The sequence below is a fragment of the Podarcis melisellensis genome, assembly GCF_964234715.1.
Source record: "Podarcis melisellensis genome assembly, chromosome: 9".
NCBI lineage: Eukaryota > Metazoa > Chordata > Lepidosauria > Squamata > Lacertidae > Podarcis > Podarcis melisellensis.
In genome coordinates this window covers 57,329,126-57,344,813 of record NC_138541.1, presented here as the reverse complement: position 1 = coordinate 57,344,813, position 15,688 = coordinate 57,329,126, and the positions used below count along the sequence as shown (strand labels likewise).

The following is a 15,688-nucleotide window of genomic DNA, read 5'->3' as shown; positions in this document are numbered from 1 at the left end:
GGGAAATCTCCGGGGACCTCTTTTAAATGCTGGCGGTGGGGAGCAAAGCCTTTTCCCCCCCTCCGGCCTTCAGAAGAGGTCCAGGAAGGCCGGCGGGGGCCGAAAGGCTTTGCTCCCCACCGTCAGCATTTTAAAAGCGGTCCGGGATAGCAGGGAAGCGCTTCCCGCTATCCCGGATGGCTTTTGAAGGCAGGCAGGGGGGAGCAAAGACTTTCGCCCCCCGCCGGCCTTCAGAAGACCTCTTCTGAAGGCCGGCGGGGGGCGAAAGTCTTTGCTCCCCCCTGCCTGCCTTCCCGGGAGAGCGGAAAAACGCGCTGCGATTCTCCGCTCTCCCCGACGGCTTTTGAAGGCAGGCGGGGGGGAGCAAAGACTTCTGCCCCCCGCCCGCCTTCAGAAGAGGTCCTGGACCTCTTCTGAAGGCCGGCGGGGGGCAAAAGTCTTTGCTCCCCCCTGCCTGCCTTCCGGGAGAGCGGAGAAACGCAGCGCTGCCTTCCCGCTCTCCCGGGAGAGCGGGAAGGCAGGCAGGGGGGAGCAAAGACTTTCGCCCCCCGCCGGCCTTCAGAAGAGGTGCTGGACAGCAGAGGCTGTCCAGGGCGATCTTAAAATGCTGGCGGGCGGCAGCGCTGCCGCCCGCCAGCATTTTAAAAAATCTCGGGACAGCGGAGAAGTTCTCTGCTGACCCGGGGTTTTTTTTAAATGCTGGGGGTGGGAAGAAAATCCCTTGTCCGCCTCCCCCCCAGCCTTCAGAAGAGGTCGGGGGACAGACTGTCCCCGGACCTGGTCTGAAGGCGGTTTCCATAGGAACGCATTGATTGATTTTCAATGCATTCCTATGGGAAACCGTGCTTTGCAAGACGAAAAACCCGCAAGACAAAAGAACTTGCGGAACGAATTAATTTCGTCTTGCGAGGCACCACTGTACATTATAAATGTAAATGTTGAAAAGTAAGGGCGGGCAGACAACCTTATATAACATCTCTATTGGTTGTTATGTTCCTTATACTCAGAGATATTTTAAAAAAAACACTTTAAAACCAAAAGGTTTTTATTCTTATGACTATGGAAATAAACTTTGACTTAAAACATCGAGTATGTCTGGTAAAATCTCAGAATCTATAGGAAGAGTAATCAGGAGTCTAATATTCAGATGGTTCAGTTTCAGTATTTTGCACAGCTTTGTGTTCCCTGCAGGGCTAATGATTGGCCTTGGAATTCCTAATCCTGTTACAGTGATAAAACTAAAAAAGATTGGACCTTGTCAGTTCATGAATGACAAAACTATGAAACCACTTTATATGTTCTTTTGAGTTTTTCAAACGAAGCAGTGACGCAAATAACATAGCTACCTGATATCAGCCTCATATCCTTTTCCATTCAGTAATTGGTGAAAACAAAAAGCTTATATATATTTGGGATAGAAATTGAACTGTTTCCTTAAAACTTAACTGTTTCCCTAGTGATAGAGCTATGAACGCTCTCACCACTTCCTCGTGTTAATATGTAATGATGCTAGTCAGCAGAAAATGTTCAGAGTAGTTTTCTGCAAGCTCACATTTGTAATTTTAATTTGTAACTTGAAAGCTGACTTGTGTGATTTTGTCATTTCATATATATGTCTGTAAGAAATGGCTAATCTTATTTTTCTATTCAGCTCCCTGAATAAAGTTGACCAGTCTTTATTTTAACACATAATCTCTGTCTTTATGCCTATTTGCATATAAACACTTGCGTGAGGAAGGCCTGGGATGTGAGTTGAACAGTCTGAGGATCCCTGGGTTATAAGAGATCATATTCCTATACTCCTTTTCCAACAAAACCACCTCTATGTTGAGTTGTGGTTTTCATTTGTTAGGGAGAATATTATTTAAATGATGAAATAATAGAACATTTTTATCTCTTATAATCAGATATATTCAGAATTTTATATGCCCTGTAATGTTCACTCCTGTACTAAGGTCTCCACAATCCTGCCATTGTGAAGATGTAAGTTAAATATGCTAGGATGTGTTTCTTGTTCTTTATAATTTTTTCTCCATCCAAGATCCATACATTCAAGAAACACAATATTTTTCACAACAATGGCTTTTGCAAGACTAGATGGAATAATATATTCTCAACTAAAATAATATTTGATTGTTGCAAATAAACTATGTGTGTTTTATAGACTCAAACATGCTGTAACTCTTTCAGCAAGTAAGACCAGAAACATCTGGCTTTGAATGAGTCTTAAGACAGTCAGGAGACTACACATGGTTAATATTAAGTATTTCATTTGTTTGTATGAAAGTGTGTTCAATATAGCTAGCTAGCAAAGGGATGCAAATCCATATTCCAACAATTTATATTGAACCTCATTGGTTTCAGTTAACTTAAGTGAACCTAATACTAGCTGCATTAAGATGTTATTCCAAACCACTGTTTGGTGTTATATGAATGAGCAGTGATATGTCTTGGGCTTCCTCCCCCCACCCCACTCTTTTCCTCCTATGGTGTGATTTTCTGAAGAACTTAACATTTCTCAGGAAACCGACAGTTTTCCCTTGCATGGAAAGATAGCAAACCATGGTTTGTTTATAAAATAGGGTTTGATCTTGTTTTGCTGGCAAATTATGGTGTGAGCAGATCACAATTTGCTACATGTGCACGTATGCTTTGGCATTATGCCTGAATGCAGCTATTGTGTTAGATTGTTACTAAAACATTAGGGAAACCAAGACTCTATATATTTATTGACAATGTCTTGTAAAGTTATATAAATAAAGGTTTAAAAAGTTTTAATGGTGGCTAAGCCAAACAATGTTAACAAGAATATTTTGCACAGAGAATTTACCTACATTTGAATTGAATTCCCAGAAGTTACGTGTTCAATATTGTCTCCCCCTTTTTTCAAATTTGAGGAAGTCTGGTGTTGGGAAAGCTTTAATGATTATTTCTAGTTGTACCAATGCCAACACAGAACCTGTACCACCTTAAAGACCAACATATTAATGTGGTTTAAATGGCTAGAACCTATTTTATTAGATACACGAAGTGATTGTGAATTAGCAGAACGGTAGTAACAACTGAAACAGGGAACAAATAATTTCCAAGATACACGTAAATATGGAGGCAAATTAAAAAGGCTGCAGCAATGATGGTAACTGCTAACATGAGTGGCAGTGAGATCTAGGAATATATAATCGACTTTATTTTATATTCCTGTATAGTTTCACAGATTAGGGGAAATATTCCAGCATGGCTACATAGCAGAATCGAAGGGTAACAAAGTTTCCATATAAAAGGGTACAAAATCCAGAAAAACAAATGTAAATTGACAATAAGGAAATGAGCAAATTTCTGAAAATATAAAAGTTACTAAACATTTAAATACTTAAAAACAAAAATCTAGAGGCTTACTGAATGCTGCAGATAAAAGGGGGTGCTGAAGGGAAATAGGAGTGAAACTAAATTATTTTCCTGAAAATATGCCAAAATCTAAAAATATTTTTTCAGAGAGTGCTGCTGAAGGACCACCAAAGAGAAGTGGCAAATGGTGAAATTTTAGAACCAATTAACAATTTTAAAAACTAACAAGTCACTAGGGCACAATTGGATTCATGAAGAGTGTAAAATTGCTTATCTATTGACTGGAATGTGTAATATTGCTGACATTACCCTTCCTGTTGGGTCTGTCAGCTGCTTTTATCCATAACAGCTAACCTGAGCCTCCTAGCAGATGCTGGAAATGAACAGTAGAACATAACTACCATTTTTATTTCCTGCTTGTTAGCTTTTTTGGCTGAGTTGGAAACAGAATGATGGACCTTGAATTATGTTCTTATGTACGTTTTCTTATCTAGAGTACTAGTGAATCATGAGACTTTTAATGCTGTTTAATAGCTAATAAGTAGGTGTGTCATAAGAACGTACGAGCAGCCCTGTTAGATCAGACCGTAGGCCCATCTAATTCACTGTTCTGTTTCCACTCAGATGCCTACAGGAAGGCCACAAGCAGAACATAAGCACAATGACACTCTCCTGCTTGTACTTCAGTTCCTTCCTTCCTGAAAATGTCCATTCCTGCATGAGTATCTGCCCTACATTTTCTGCAGTGAGGACTGATGTAATCTCTCTAATCTCCTTTAGAACAATTTTCACACCCTTTGGATTCAACAGTTCAACTGCTTCCTTATCCAGTTTCCTGCTTCTGATATATTAAGATTTTTTTTTTATTGTTGGTCTTTAGCAATATGCTCTTCATTCAGATATATATATATTTGCCTTCATCATTGCCTTCTTGCATTTCTTTAATACAAATCTGCGTTCCTTTTTGTTTTCCTCAATTGGGCAATCATTTAGGCTTGTTAAGCAAGGAGATGAGATGGGAACCTCCTTAACTTGATGGGACCTGTCACGATCTGTGATGTACATTTTAGCAGAGCATCTAAAATGGTGGTTTTGAGTAACTGCAGGTGTTCTAGAGAGATTTAAATAAATAATATCTAAATAAGTATGTTCAATTTCCTTTTCAGCTTCCTTTTCACCAATCCCCTTACTTCTTCCCACTTTACTATAAGTTAAATTTGATACCACTGTAGTCACTGTTTCTAATTTGTGCCATTTAGGATTAAGTCCGGGGTCACTATCCCTGCAGTCAGTTCCATGAGCAACAAATCCAGGGTTTAGTTATTTAAGAAACATATGGGGAACCTATGCCCTGTTGCTGGACTACAACTCACATCACCCCCTAGCACTGGATATGCTGGTTGAAGCTGATGGAAGTTGGGAGTTCAGCAACATCTGAAGAGCCACAGGTTTTTCCACCCTTGATTTTGAGTCCCTAGAAATTTTACCTCTTTGTCACCACTGTAATATGCATTTACTCAAATCTGTGTGAAGGTAATTGAAATCTCCCATTACTCTCGACACCTCCTTCGAATGCCTTGTTGACTTCATTCTGCATCTCAAGATCACTACTTTTATATGTGCAGAAAGCTCATTTTAATATAAACCTGTTGTCAAAAATGTTATGGTTCAGCAACAGATATCTTACATAAGGTTGCTGATCGGCTGCAGTCTCACAGCGCATGTGGCCTGGAACCCTCTACAAAAAAAACAGTGATCATGCTGATGAGTTGGCAGAATTAAATCCAACTCCCTCTCCCAAACAGCTGATAGATATGGCTACTGGTTTTTAAAGAGGGTTCTGTGTACGCAGGTAATTGCATTGGGAAGTAGAAACCCAAGTACATTGCCTATTAGCACACACTGTTCTTGTTGCAGCTAGGGATACATACATACACGGAAAAAAGTTTCCCTATCCGTCTGGCAACTAAGTGGATCAGAGCTTATATATTTTACATTTGAGGCTGTGATAAATTATAAATAATATGTCAAGATATCTTCAAAATATTAACATTTCAAACATTAACCTGGATAGAGAAAGAATTTCTACAGATATGTAAAGAAACTGATCTGGCTACAGTTAACAACTACTGTACTTCCCTCGTCTAATTTTGTACAGAATTAAGACAGATAATACTTTATGTTAGTAATTTTATTCTGATTACTATAACTTACTCTTTAGAGGCTTACAAGGCCTTTATGTGCATAGAGTCAATCAAAGAATGCAATTTGTAATGTGAGGAACAATGAAGAAAAATTAATGCAGAAAAGCTTTGTAAATAGTATTGTATTGCAGAGGCCAAATGTATATTTTTCTGTTGCAGAAGCTAAACCTGGAACTGAGCCTCAATAACTTTATCAACATAATCTACCCCATATTTTCAAGAAACATGCTTAAAACAGAATATAAATGATTAGAATGCACAATACTCACATTTCAAAGGAGAATTAAAATGACTTAAATAAGTTTACATTTTTTAAAATGAGTCTACTCTTGTAGAACTGATACTTGGCAGAACCCTCCATATATTAAAAACAGAAAATGCAATGTGTATTAGTTTCATTGAAACAAATGTTACTTTTACAAGACTATGGCTTTGTGTTTCGTGACCAAACAAGCCATATATACTGTACAGTGTCTCTACATTGTTTAAAAACAGACCATGGAATAATAACAATATTGAACTTTCCTGCTCTTTACTCTTCACCACCCCACCATCCCTTCCCTTATTTGGATTTACTCATTAGAATTACGAAATATTTCTAGTATTTCTTAAGTCCTTATATGACAATGGCAGTATCTTTAAAGGAGAAAATCTTCAAACATTTACTCAGTTAGATAAGCCCTCTTAACTGTCTCTTGATGCCAAACATTTCATTCTGTATAATTGTTCAGTTGATAAAGAATGACAATGAACCAAACCACTCCTTAATTTCTTGGGGGAGAGGGATACTGATATCAAGAATTTCCTGGAAGGCTTGTCCTTGAAATCTTTCTGCTAAAGCATCATCTTGGAACTAACTTTAGGAGGGAGTAGTACTTTATTATTGGAATTCTTACAAAAATCTGCAAGGCCAACATTCCCTCAGTTCAAATTGGGGTTTTAATTCTCTGCTACAACTGTAGATGAATTCCATTTCCCCCCTGTATTTTTTAGTGGCATGGGGAGATTCATTCTTTTGATCCCGTTTTAGACATAGAGTTAAAACCAGTGCATAAGGGTGTTGAAAAGGTCCAAAAGAACCCTAGACTTTCCTGAGGCTTTTCAGCTGGTGCATGCTCAGAAACTGAGGTGTGTGTACCTGTTGCCTCTATGCTGGAAGATGTCCTCCAAACCCCATAAATAGGTGTAGGATGGTGGGGGCAGTAGGAATGGACCGTGAAGCACTCTCAGAAACCTCTGTGTGTTCAGTGCTTTTTTCTAGTGATACTCAATGGTATCACAGTACCAGCACAATTCCCCACCCCCCAGCAAATCTTGCAATAAGATAATTGGACGGTGGAGAGAACATGCAAGCTAAGAGGGAGATTGTGAAAATCAGGAGGCTGAGGCAGCAGTGAGGAAAAGGATGCCCTTGTTCGGTGCTGCAGTTGACGCTCTCAGTCAACAGGTTGCACCGTTCCCCCTTGGCTGCCCCACAATGCATGCTCTCCCCCTGAAGGTGCTGCTATGCTGCTGCCTCACTGCGCCACAAGTGGCTGGGTGAGCACAAGGCCTGCTTGCCTTTTGTCTCTGCTCTTTCCACAACTTCAAGAGGAAGAGAGGAGGGAGGGAGGGAGGGAGGGAGGGAGGGAAAGAAAGAAAGAAAGAAAGAAAGAAAGAAAGAAAGAAAGAAAGAGGAGGAGGCAGCAGCAGCTTCTGCTGCTAGCCATGCTGTCCTCCATGCTGTGGCTAGGGCAAGTCATAGGGGAGAGTGGTGTGGCTGGTGGCTGGGAGGAGTGGAAGGGAGGGCGGGATGCTGCGTGGGTTTGAAGAGCAGATGGGGTCAAGTTGGAGAGGAAGTTGAAGAAGGGGAAGGGGTGTGCAAAGTGGGGCTTTAATTAATTGAGGAGGAACAGGAGAAAGTGTGTGAGAGAGAAAAGAGTGGATCATGATGAGTACCAGCAACCTTTTTCCTAGGGGAAAAGAAAGTACTGCTCGATATGTGCCTGATGGCATCATTGAGGTTATGTGATATCATTGGCATCATTGAGGTTATGTGAGGGTGACTCACTTATGTAACTGGTTTTCCTATACCAAATCTGATCTATAGATCTGTCTAGGTGAATGTTTGTATTTTCCATTGAAAATAACGGAATGTGTTTCCCATTGATAATAATGAAAGTTGTAGTCTGTGGTAGCACTTTAAAAGCTAAAGAATGAGGCAGGCCATAAGAAGGGATATGAATACCAGAATTTCTCCATTTGATAAAATCTTATTCATTCTTTTTCCAACCATTGCCAGCCAGATGCCTCTGGATGCTGACAAGTAGGGAGTGAAAGCTTAAATAATGCTCTCAGAACTTGATTTGTGAGCTTTTAATGATTAAGTATAAATGATGCAGTAATCTGAAATGTGGGAAGGGAAATCATTGAGATGTCCCAAATAAAAATTAGGGGAGTCTTTGGGTAATGTCTTGGGAATGGCAAGGCAAGAATCTGGGTGAAGCTGAAACCACAAGTGGGCTGGGTTAGGATGGGGGGGAGGCTGTTTTAAAGTTGCATCACACTTCAGAAACATACTGTCAACCAGTGCTATTTATGCAAGAGCCACATCACATGCTCTGACTGCCCTGCTCCACCAACATCTGAGCAGCCACATTTTGTTCCAGTTAACATTTCTGGACCCTTTTAAAATGCAGATCACATTAGTCTAATAAAACACATTACAGTAGTCTAGTCTGAATGTCACTAGTGCATGGGTAACCAAGGGCATAGCCACACTTACGTTTGTCTCGTGATTTCAAGTCATGGGTCCAAGAGCTTCTTTTGTCCTGCCACTTTTCCTAGGAAAACCCATTGTTTACTGCTGAATCTGAGCAGACATTAATCTGCATACACCCTGATTGATGTTTGTTCAGATTCAGCAGTGGCTTTGCAACAGGACAAAAAAAACACCCCACCACCTCTCAACCCCTGACTTGCAAGTATGTGACAAATGGAAATGTGGATGAGCCCCCAGTTTAGATCTTCCTTCTCTAGATAGGGTTGCAATATGGTAAAATGCACTCCTCGGTAATGCTTTCACAGATAGTGCCAAGACTGGTAGCACACATCCATCCAGATACATCAGGTTTCTTGCCCATAGTGCTATTGGCTTGTCTGGATTATCATAAGCTTGTTTTCTCTCACCCAAAACAAAACTACCTTCAGATACCAATTCATTAAGTCCAAAGTTTCCTGGGATATAAGGCAGAGCTGCATGTCATTTGCATGTAAATAAATGGTGGTGCAACCCAAACCTCTGGATTGGTTCTCCCAGTGGTTTTTATGTAGGTCATTGTGCTATAAATATGTTTAATTGTATATTAAGTGGCTAATATTTTACAGGCTATGAGAAGACAGATGATGTTTCAGAGAAGACCTCACTAGCTGATCAGGAGGAAGTGAGAACTATATTTATCAATCAACCACAATTCTCTAAATTTTGTAACAATCACGTCAGGTATTTATAACTAACTCTTATAACCTCTTTATAACTTGCAATTGTTAATTTTCTTCTTATTAAGTTACAATTTTATATTTTCACGATTTATGTACAGTTTTAAAGAAATGGGAGTGTTAAGAAAATTCTGGCAGGACATGGTACCTACTCTTAGAAAAAGTTAATTCACTCTGAATGGGGACTTGTAAAAAGAGATTCATGTTAGCAGTTAAATCAGTTAACTGGAAGTTAAGAATAATTGACACCTGAAATGAGAACATCTGTATTAAATTTTGGGATTTTTGTATTCCTAATGTTTTCCTAACAAAGCTACAATAAATTCTAGAGTGTTTGAGACTGATGTTGCTATTTTTTATTTTTAGTACCTAGGCACCAGTGTTAAACTGAAATGGTTATTATTCTTTATAAAAATCGGATGGGATCCAGAAAGCCATTGCTATAAGAATCTTTCCTATTCTCTGTTCCTCCCTGTTTCTCTGGAGGATCAGAGGAACCTGAAGAACGTATTAGCTCAGGGAGATGCAATGGGGTAGGAGAATATCTCCAAATCAGAGGCATATTGTGCAAATGGAGCTCAAATTGCCAAAGCTTTGGATCCAACCTGTTGTTGGATATGCCTTCATCTTTTTCTTGTTCTCAAAACGCAGACATTCATTGTAGCTGGGGGGGGGGAGGGGGAATGAGAATTTTGTGCAGCTAATTTATTACTTGCTTCCCTAGGGGGCAATGGGAAGATATTGAGAGTGCATGCTCCCTGGGCCTCAGGTGGGATAGATCAAACCCTAACGGTAACTTTATACAGTAGCTACAAATGCAATGGAGATGGTCAGAACTCTGTTGTGGAAGGAAATGGTATGCTGCTTTTCCTAATTGCAGCTGCTTCCAAAGTCAGCGGTGTATTAGTGAAACTGGTCAGATTCATTCAACAAGAAGGTTATAAAAACAAATCATTTTCCAAGGAAGGCTTGCTGAAATAACCAAGCTGGTACTTAAAACTTATTGTAGGGGGTGCCAGCTTCATATCATTAGGCATGCAACTCTCTGGAAGAAGCAAAGACCTGTCTCACTTATGCAGCAGTTTGGAGAAGGTTAGAAACAGCAGGGGATTCTCCCACTATTTCCTATGTACTTCAAACATCCACATATGAGACGAGACTGTTTCTTTGAGTTCTTTGGTAAGCGCAGAGGACTTGGAAGAAAGATGCACTTTGGAAAAGGGAAGGGAAGGCTGCTGGGACACTTGCTCCTGGCATGCTGGCAAGTTATATTGTGGACACCTGCTCAAAGGAGAGAGGACAATATCCCATCTTTTTCCATCCAACAAAAGTGTAGTGTCTAATATGCTAACGCCATCTACTGGATATTGAAGGAAATAGAATGAAAGATGTAAAAACAAGCATTTGATGAAGAGCCATTGAGAAAAAATACAATAGACTTTCTTATGCAAAATTACCTCAGATGAGATCTTGGGACATTGCAGAGTAGCATTATCTGAAGCAACAACACCTTGAGACTTCAGTATAAACACATAAGCCCTAGAAGAATTTGAACTTTATGTGCACAAGTTGTTATGACATTAATATCACATGATTAAACAACTGTGTGTAGTTTATTTTGAAATACATTCTGGATTTCTTCCTCCATATATATACATAAAAGCATAAGGCTGTCATCACACAGTTCCCATGGAAGGATTTGATTTGCTGCATCATGATCCTGGATTTGCATGAAGTCAGGGCATGGGAGGGAAACAGAAGAGAAGGTAGATTGCACAAACATGGCAATAGGAATGAGAAGGGAGAAGCACTGAGAGGGGGAAAGTGCTGGTTTAAAACAACACAACAGTTTGAGCAGGGATGGAGGAAACTGCGAGGAAAACAGTGGTTTTAAATTACTGCAGAGGTTTGCGTAGAATACTTTGGCATATTGGATGGCCCTGCATCCTTGATCTCTCTCACATGAGGCAGCTGAGGAATAGAGGAGGCAGAAATTTGGATACAGCAAGCATGGGGTGGCAGTTTAAAATAAAGTTTGAGTAAAATGAGAAGGGAGTTAGGAAAGGCCCTATTTAAAGGCCTTTTGGTGTTAGCTTGTTTGTTATAGCAGAAATGGGTACAACCAGGGCCAGCCTGCACATGAAGGGGGCTGAAGCAGCCACCTATGGTGGCAGGATCCTACAAGGCGGTGTGAGAGTTCCTCAAGGTTTTGCAAAATCTCATCGAAAGCCTCCGTAGCCACACAACCCCAGTAACCAAGGCTTTGCAGTGGGGGGCACTTTCCCACTTTGCCCCAGGCAGTGAAATGGGACAGACCTCCCCTGGATACATATCCTTGCTAAAACTTGTGGCTGCAGAATAGAAGAGAGGAGGAGCCATGGAAATGGAGGTGACATGTGTGTAAGGGAGAGTTGAGCAAAGAGAGGAGGAAAGTGGAGTGGGGGGGGAAGGGAATGAATGTGAAAATAGTGCAAAAAAGCAAGGAGTGGGAGGCATGGGAGCTAGTTGAAGATGGAAGCAGAGGCATGTAAGGGTCTGCCAAATAGGAGGGGATTGTGGCTTCAAAATTGGGCAGAAGGTGAAAAGAGTGCTAAGTTGTTGCTATGTGCAGAAGGATGCAGGAGATTACCATAGGAGTGGTCTGTGTGCAAAAGGGAGTTGAACAACAGGAGGGCAATAAGGAGGTGGGAACTTGTTGCAAAGTAGATCTGCAGAACAGAAGGGAGAAGTGGCTTCAAAAATGGGTTGGGAAGTTGAAAAGTGAACTTGGTAGTTGTATGGGGTGAGAAGGGCAAACTCTAGGAGGTTAAAGTGGAGGAATGGTGGTGTGGTTGGTGAGTAGAATGAGCAGGGGCACAACCTCTAGTATGCAAATATTTTTGTGTTTTGTATTTGATATATGACTTAGTGGAGCATTTTTAATTTTAATTTTTTAAAAGTATACACCATGTAGTTTTTTTAAAAAGTGTCCATGACATTCACACCAAAACTTATGCATGTATATGGCACTGAAAATGGCTGTGTCCTGAGCTCATTTTGAGTTTTCTTGGATACCATTTGAAGCACTGTGAGAAACTGCAAAATAGTTTTAAGCAGTGACCACAAAAGGAAAAATAAATAATTGTACATTGTGAGCATTGACTGTTCCATAATACTGCCTCCACAGTATTGAAAGGTATATTATGGATTAGTGCATTCTGAATACAGGGTGCTGTGTGATTTTTATCTCTATCTCTTAACTACATACAGTTTTAATCTGTTTAATCTGTTTCTTAGCACTGCAAAATACAACTTAATCACATTCCTGCCGAGGTTCCTCTATTCCCAGTTCAGAAGAGCTGCTAATGCCTTTTTTCTTTTCATTGCATTGCTTCAGGTAAGCTAGACGAGGTAAATATATATTTAATAATATTCAATTGTTCTATGTCAAAAATAAAATTGCTTTGAATGTCCCTGAAATGCCAGGTCCTCATCTATTCTGTTTGTGTGGTGTGGTACTACTTCATGGGAAATGTCTTTGAAATGCATTGTTTTAACACTGGAGAATTGTCGTGTTTATAAACAGTGATGCTTTTACAAATGCATAATGTCTGTGTTCACATGTAATGCTGAGCCAACTATATAGGTGAGCTGCAGAAAACTTGAGCATATTGGGCTCATATGCTCCCACTCCTCTCTTCTCCCACAAATTTACTGTCACTTCCAAAGAATGTTGGCTTGTTGTGTCATATGAACAAGGAATCCTGGCTCACAACAAACTGCTATGTTTAAAAACCTGGTGCATATGACAGAACAAGCTGACACTCTCTGAAAGTGAAACTGATTTTTGCCAAAGTCCTTCTTCTGCCACATGGGAAGAGGAAAGGGGAGCGGGGAGCATACAAGCCCAGCTCTTTGCTTTGGCTCACTGCAGCTTATCTACATAACACTAAACCACGGTTTAATGTTCTTACTGATGCTGTCACATTGTTGTAACAGAAGCTTACTGTACACTCACAGTTGTATTTTTCACACTTGACCCAAAATTAATAGGAGAAAAGGAAATTTGTGTGTCTACTCATCACACTGTTTAGAAACTTAAAAATAATAGGGTACCTGGGGACAGAGGGGAATAAGACTGTGTCTGGGCAGCTGGGAGCAAGCCGATCAGGCATCTGGGGCAGCGCATGTGCCCTGCACCCGGGGGTGGGGCCAGCTGTCCCACAGGGCGGAGCAAGCTGGCACAGGATACTCTGCGGGGGCCCCCCAAGGAGTATGCCTGCCTCCTCCCACTCAGCCGTCCTATAGCTGGGGGGGGGAGGCGGGCGGACCGTTTGGGGTAGTGCAGAGCCTGCGGGTGCCCAAGCCACCGTGTCACATCCTTTTTTTTTTATAAATATTTATTAAGGTTTTTTAATAAGAAAATAATAATAATAATAAAAAAGCCACCGTGTCACATCCTGGAGAGACACCTGGCTCGGGCACTCTGCAGGCCACGCTGTGAGTGCCGCCCAGCATTTTGTCCCCCCCTTCAGTGGTGACACCTGGGGCGGACCGTCACCACCGCACCCCCCTTCCTCTGCCGCTGTGTCTGGGAAAGTAGGCTGGCAAACTGCTGCTCAGATATGGGTTGTTGGGAGAGCAGAAGAGTAGGGTGACAGGAGTATTTGGAAGCAGTAGTGTGGCAGGAATGTAATGTATGACAGTGATGGGCAATTGGATAGTAAAGGTAAAAGTAAAGTGACCGCTGACCATTAGGTCCAGTCGTGGCCAACTCTGAGGTTGTGGCGCTTATATCGCTTTATTGGCCGAGGGAGCCGGCGTACAGCTTCCGGGTCATGTGGCCAGCATGACTTAGCCGCTTCTGGCGAACCAGAGCAGCGCACAGAAACGCCGTTTACCTTCCTGCCAGAGCGGTACCTTTTTATCTACTTGCACTTGGACGTGCTTTCGAACTGCTAGGTTGGCAGGAGCAGGGACCGAACTACAGGAGCTCACCCCGTCGCAGGGATTTGAACAGCCGACCTTCTGATCGGCAAGTCCTAGGCTCTGTGGTTTAACCCACAGCACCACCTGCGTCCCCTAATTGGATAGTACTTGACATCAATTCAATTCCGTGCTTCTGGGTGATGCTTGAGTCAGTTTTTCAAGGTATGTCTTGTACGAAGAAGCAGGAGACAAGAAATACCCAAGAACAATATGGGAGGTGCTAAGCATTACAGGGGCAAAGTTGTTTATATCCCAAGGTTCAAGAATCTAGCAAGATTTGTATGAAAAAGAAGTTTAGGTGATAGGAGGTACCGTATTGGCCTGAATATAAGCCTCACTTTTCCCCCAAATTCTGACTGTGAAAAGTTAAAGATGTGGCTTATATTTGCAACCTTATGGTATGCAGCCAGGAGCATGGGACAAACAGCACTAGGAGCCTGGCAAAGCGGCACCCACCCCGTGAGTAGTCTCCCATCATCTCCCCCAAGGCCAGGAAGAGAGAGAATGAGGAAGGGGAAAGGCCAATAGCAACGCAGCGCAGCTCCCCCCCCCCCCCAGTGTGCAGCCAGGAGCAGCCAGGAGTGGATAGGCTTATATTCGGGTACTTAATATGTTTTTATTTTTCCCCCTCCAATTTTAAAGGTGCGGCTTATATTCGGGTATTGCTTATATTTGGGCCAATATAGTAGCAAGTGGAAAAAGCTGAGTATTGAGCAGTTAGGAACAATAGCAACAGTATCCCAGGGTTTCCCATTTAAAAGTGAAATGCCTGTTGCTTCATTCAAACTTTCAAAATGTATTTGAGAATTGTCATTTTACATTTAAAAGTGGGGTTTTGTATTAAACTGTAGTTTTTGTATTGTTATTTATTTCTGCTTATAATAACTAAATAGTATTTTTCGCAATGAGGTCTACATTTCCGTCCTCTCTTTTTCTTTAGCAAATTCCAGATGTTTCTCCAACTGGACGTTATACAACATTGGTTCCACTCTTATTTATTTTAATTGTAGCAGCTGTAAAAGAAATAATAGAAGATGTTGTAAGTATTTTTTCCAAATAACATTAAATCCTTGTATTTATCTTCCATTAATGTATATTCTTTAAATTATGTTGGGTTGAATCCAGAGGTACCCTTGTGCAGGAGGTTATATTTGGATCCAACCTACAAGTTTTTAAAAATGATGCCGCCATCTTGTAGTAGCTGTTTCAAAATACATTTCTCATACCCTTCTAATATCCTTTGTTTTCTGATATATTTAATTTTTTTTCATTTGAAAAGACCTGTAACTCTTTTATGCCTGGGATGCTGCTTTGTTTTTATATTCATATTGATAAAACTTCTAGAAATGGGGGTGTTAATAAATGCTATCAATTCTTAAAGCTGCAATCCTAGATATAATATTGTATGTGCTAAGAGCAATTAGATTAAATTGATCTTAAGCGTGACAAGCTACAGTACATATTTACTTGGAAGTAAGTGGGACTTGTGTGTGTGTGTGTTTCCCCATCTTAGGGTCAGAAGCTGCTATTGAAAAAACAAAAAGGTTGTTAGAATTATGGATCCATTGACTGCCTTGTTTGTGGTATGTGTGTGTGTGAATATGATGGATATGGGCAGGTGTATTTGTTCCTATGCAGTCAACTAGGAGGCGATGACAAGATGTAGGTTGATGTGAAGTTACACCATCAGGTTT

General features: G+C 41.0%; 2 protein-coding genes across 5 annotated transcripts in view; one reads left to right on the top strand and one right to left on the bottom strand.

Moving 5' to 3' along the window:
• Positions 1–15,688, bottom strand: part of SHISA3 (shisa family member 3) — a gene marked incomplete at its 5' end in the record, with an annotated part of 208,680 nt that overhangs the window by 122,982 nt on the left and 70,010 nt on the right. The window lies entirely within an intron of this gene.
• The window catches only part of ATP8A1 (ATPase phospholipid transporting 8A1), a 79,812-nt gene that overhangs the window by 5,952 nt on the left and 58,172 nt on the right, over positions 1–15,688 (top strand). For 3 of the 4 annotated variants that reach the window (XM_081924385.1, XM_081924384.1, XM_081924386.1), the window contains exons 2-4: positions 8,916–9,030; positions 12,303–12,402; positions 14,935–15,033. In XM_081924385.1, coding sequence (XP_081780511.1) covers positions 8,916–9,030; positions 12,303–12,402; positions 14,935–15,033 — 314 coding nt within the window. Of the gene's footprint in view, positions 1–8,915; positions 9,031–12,302; positions 12,417–14,934; positions 15,034–15,688 lie in introns of those variants that run through there. The other variant, XM_081924387.1, reaches the window with a different exon arrangement.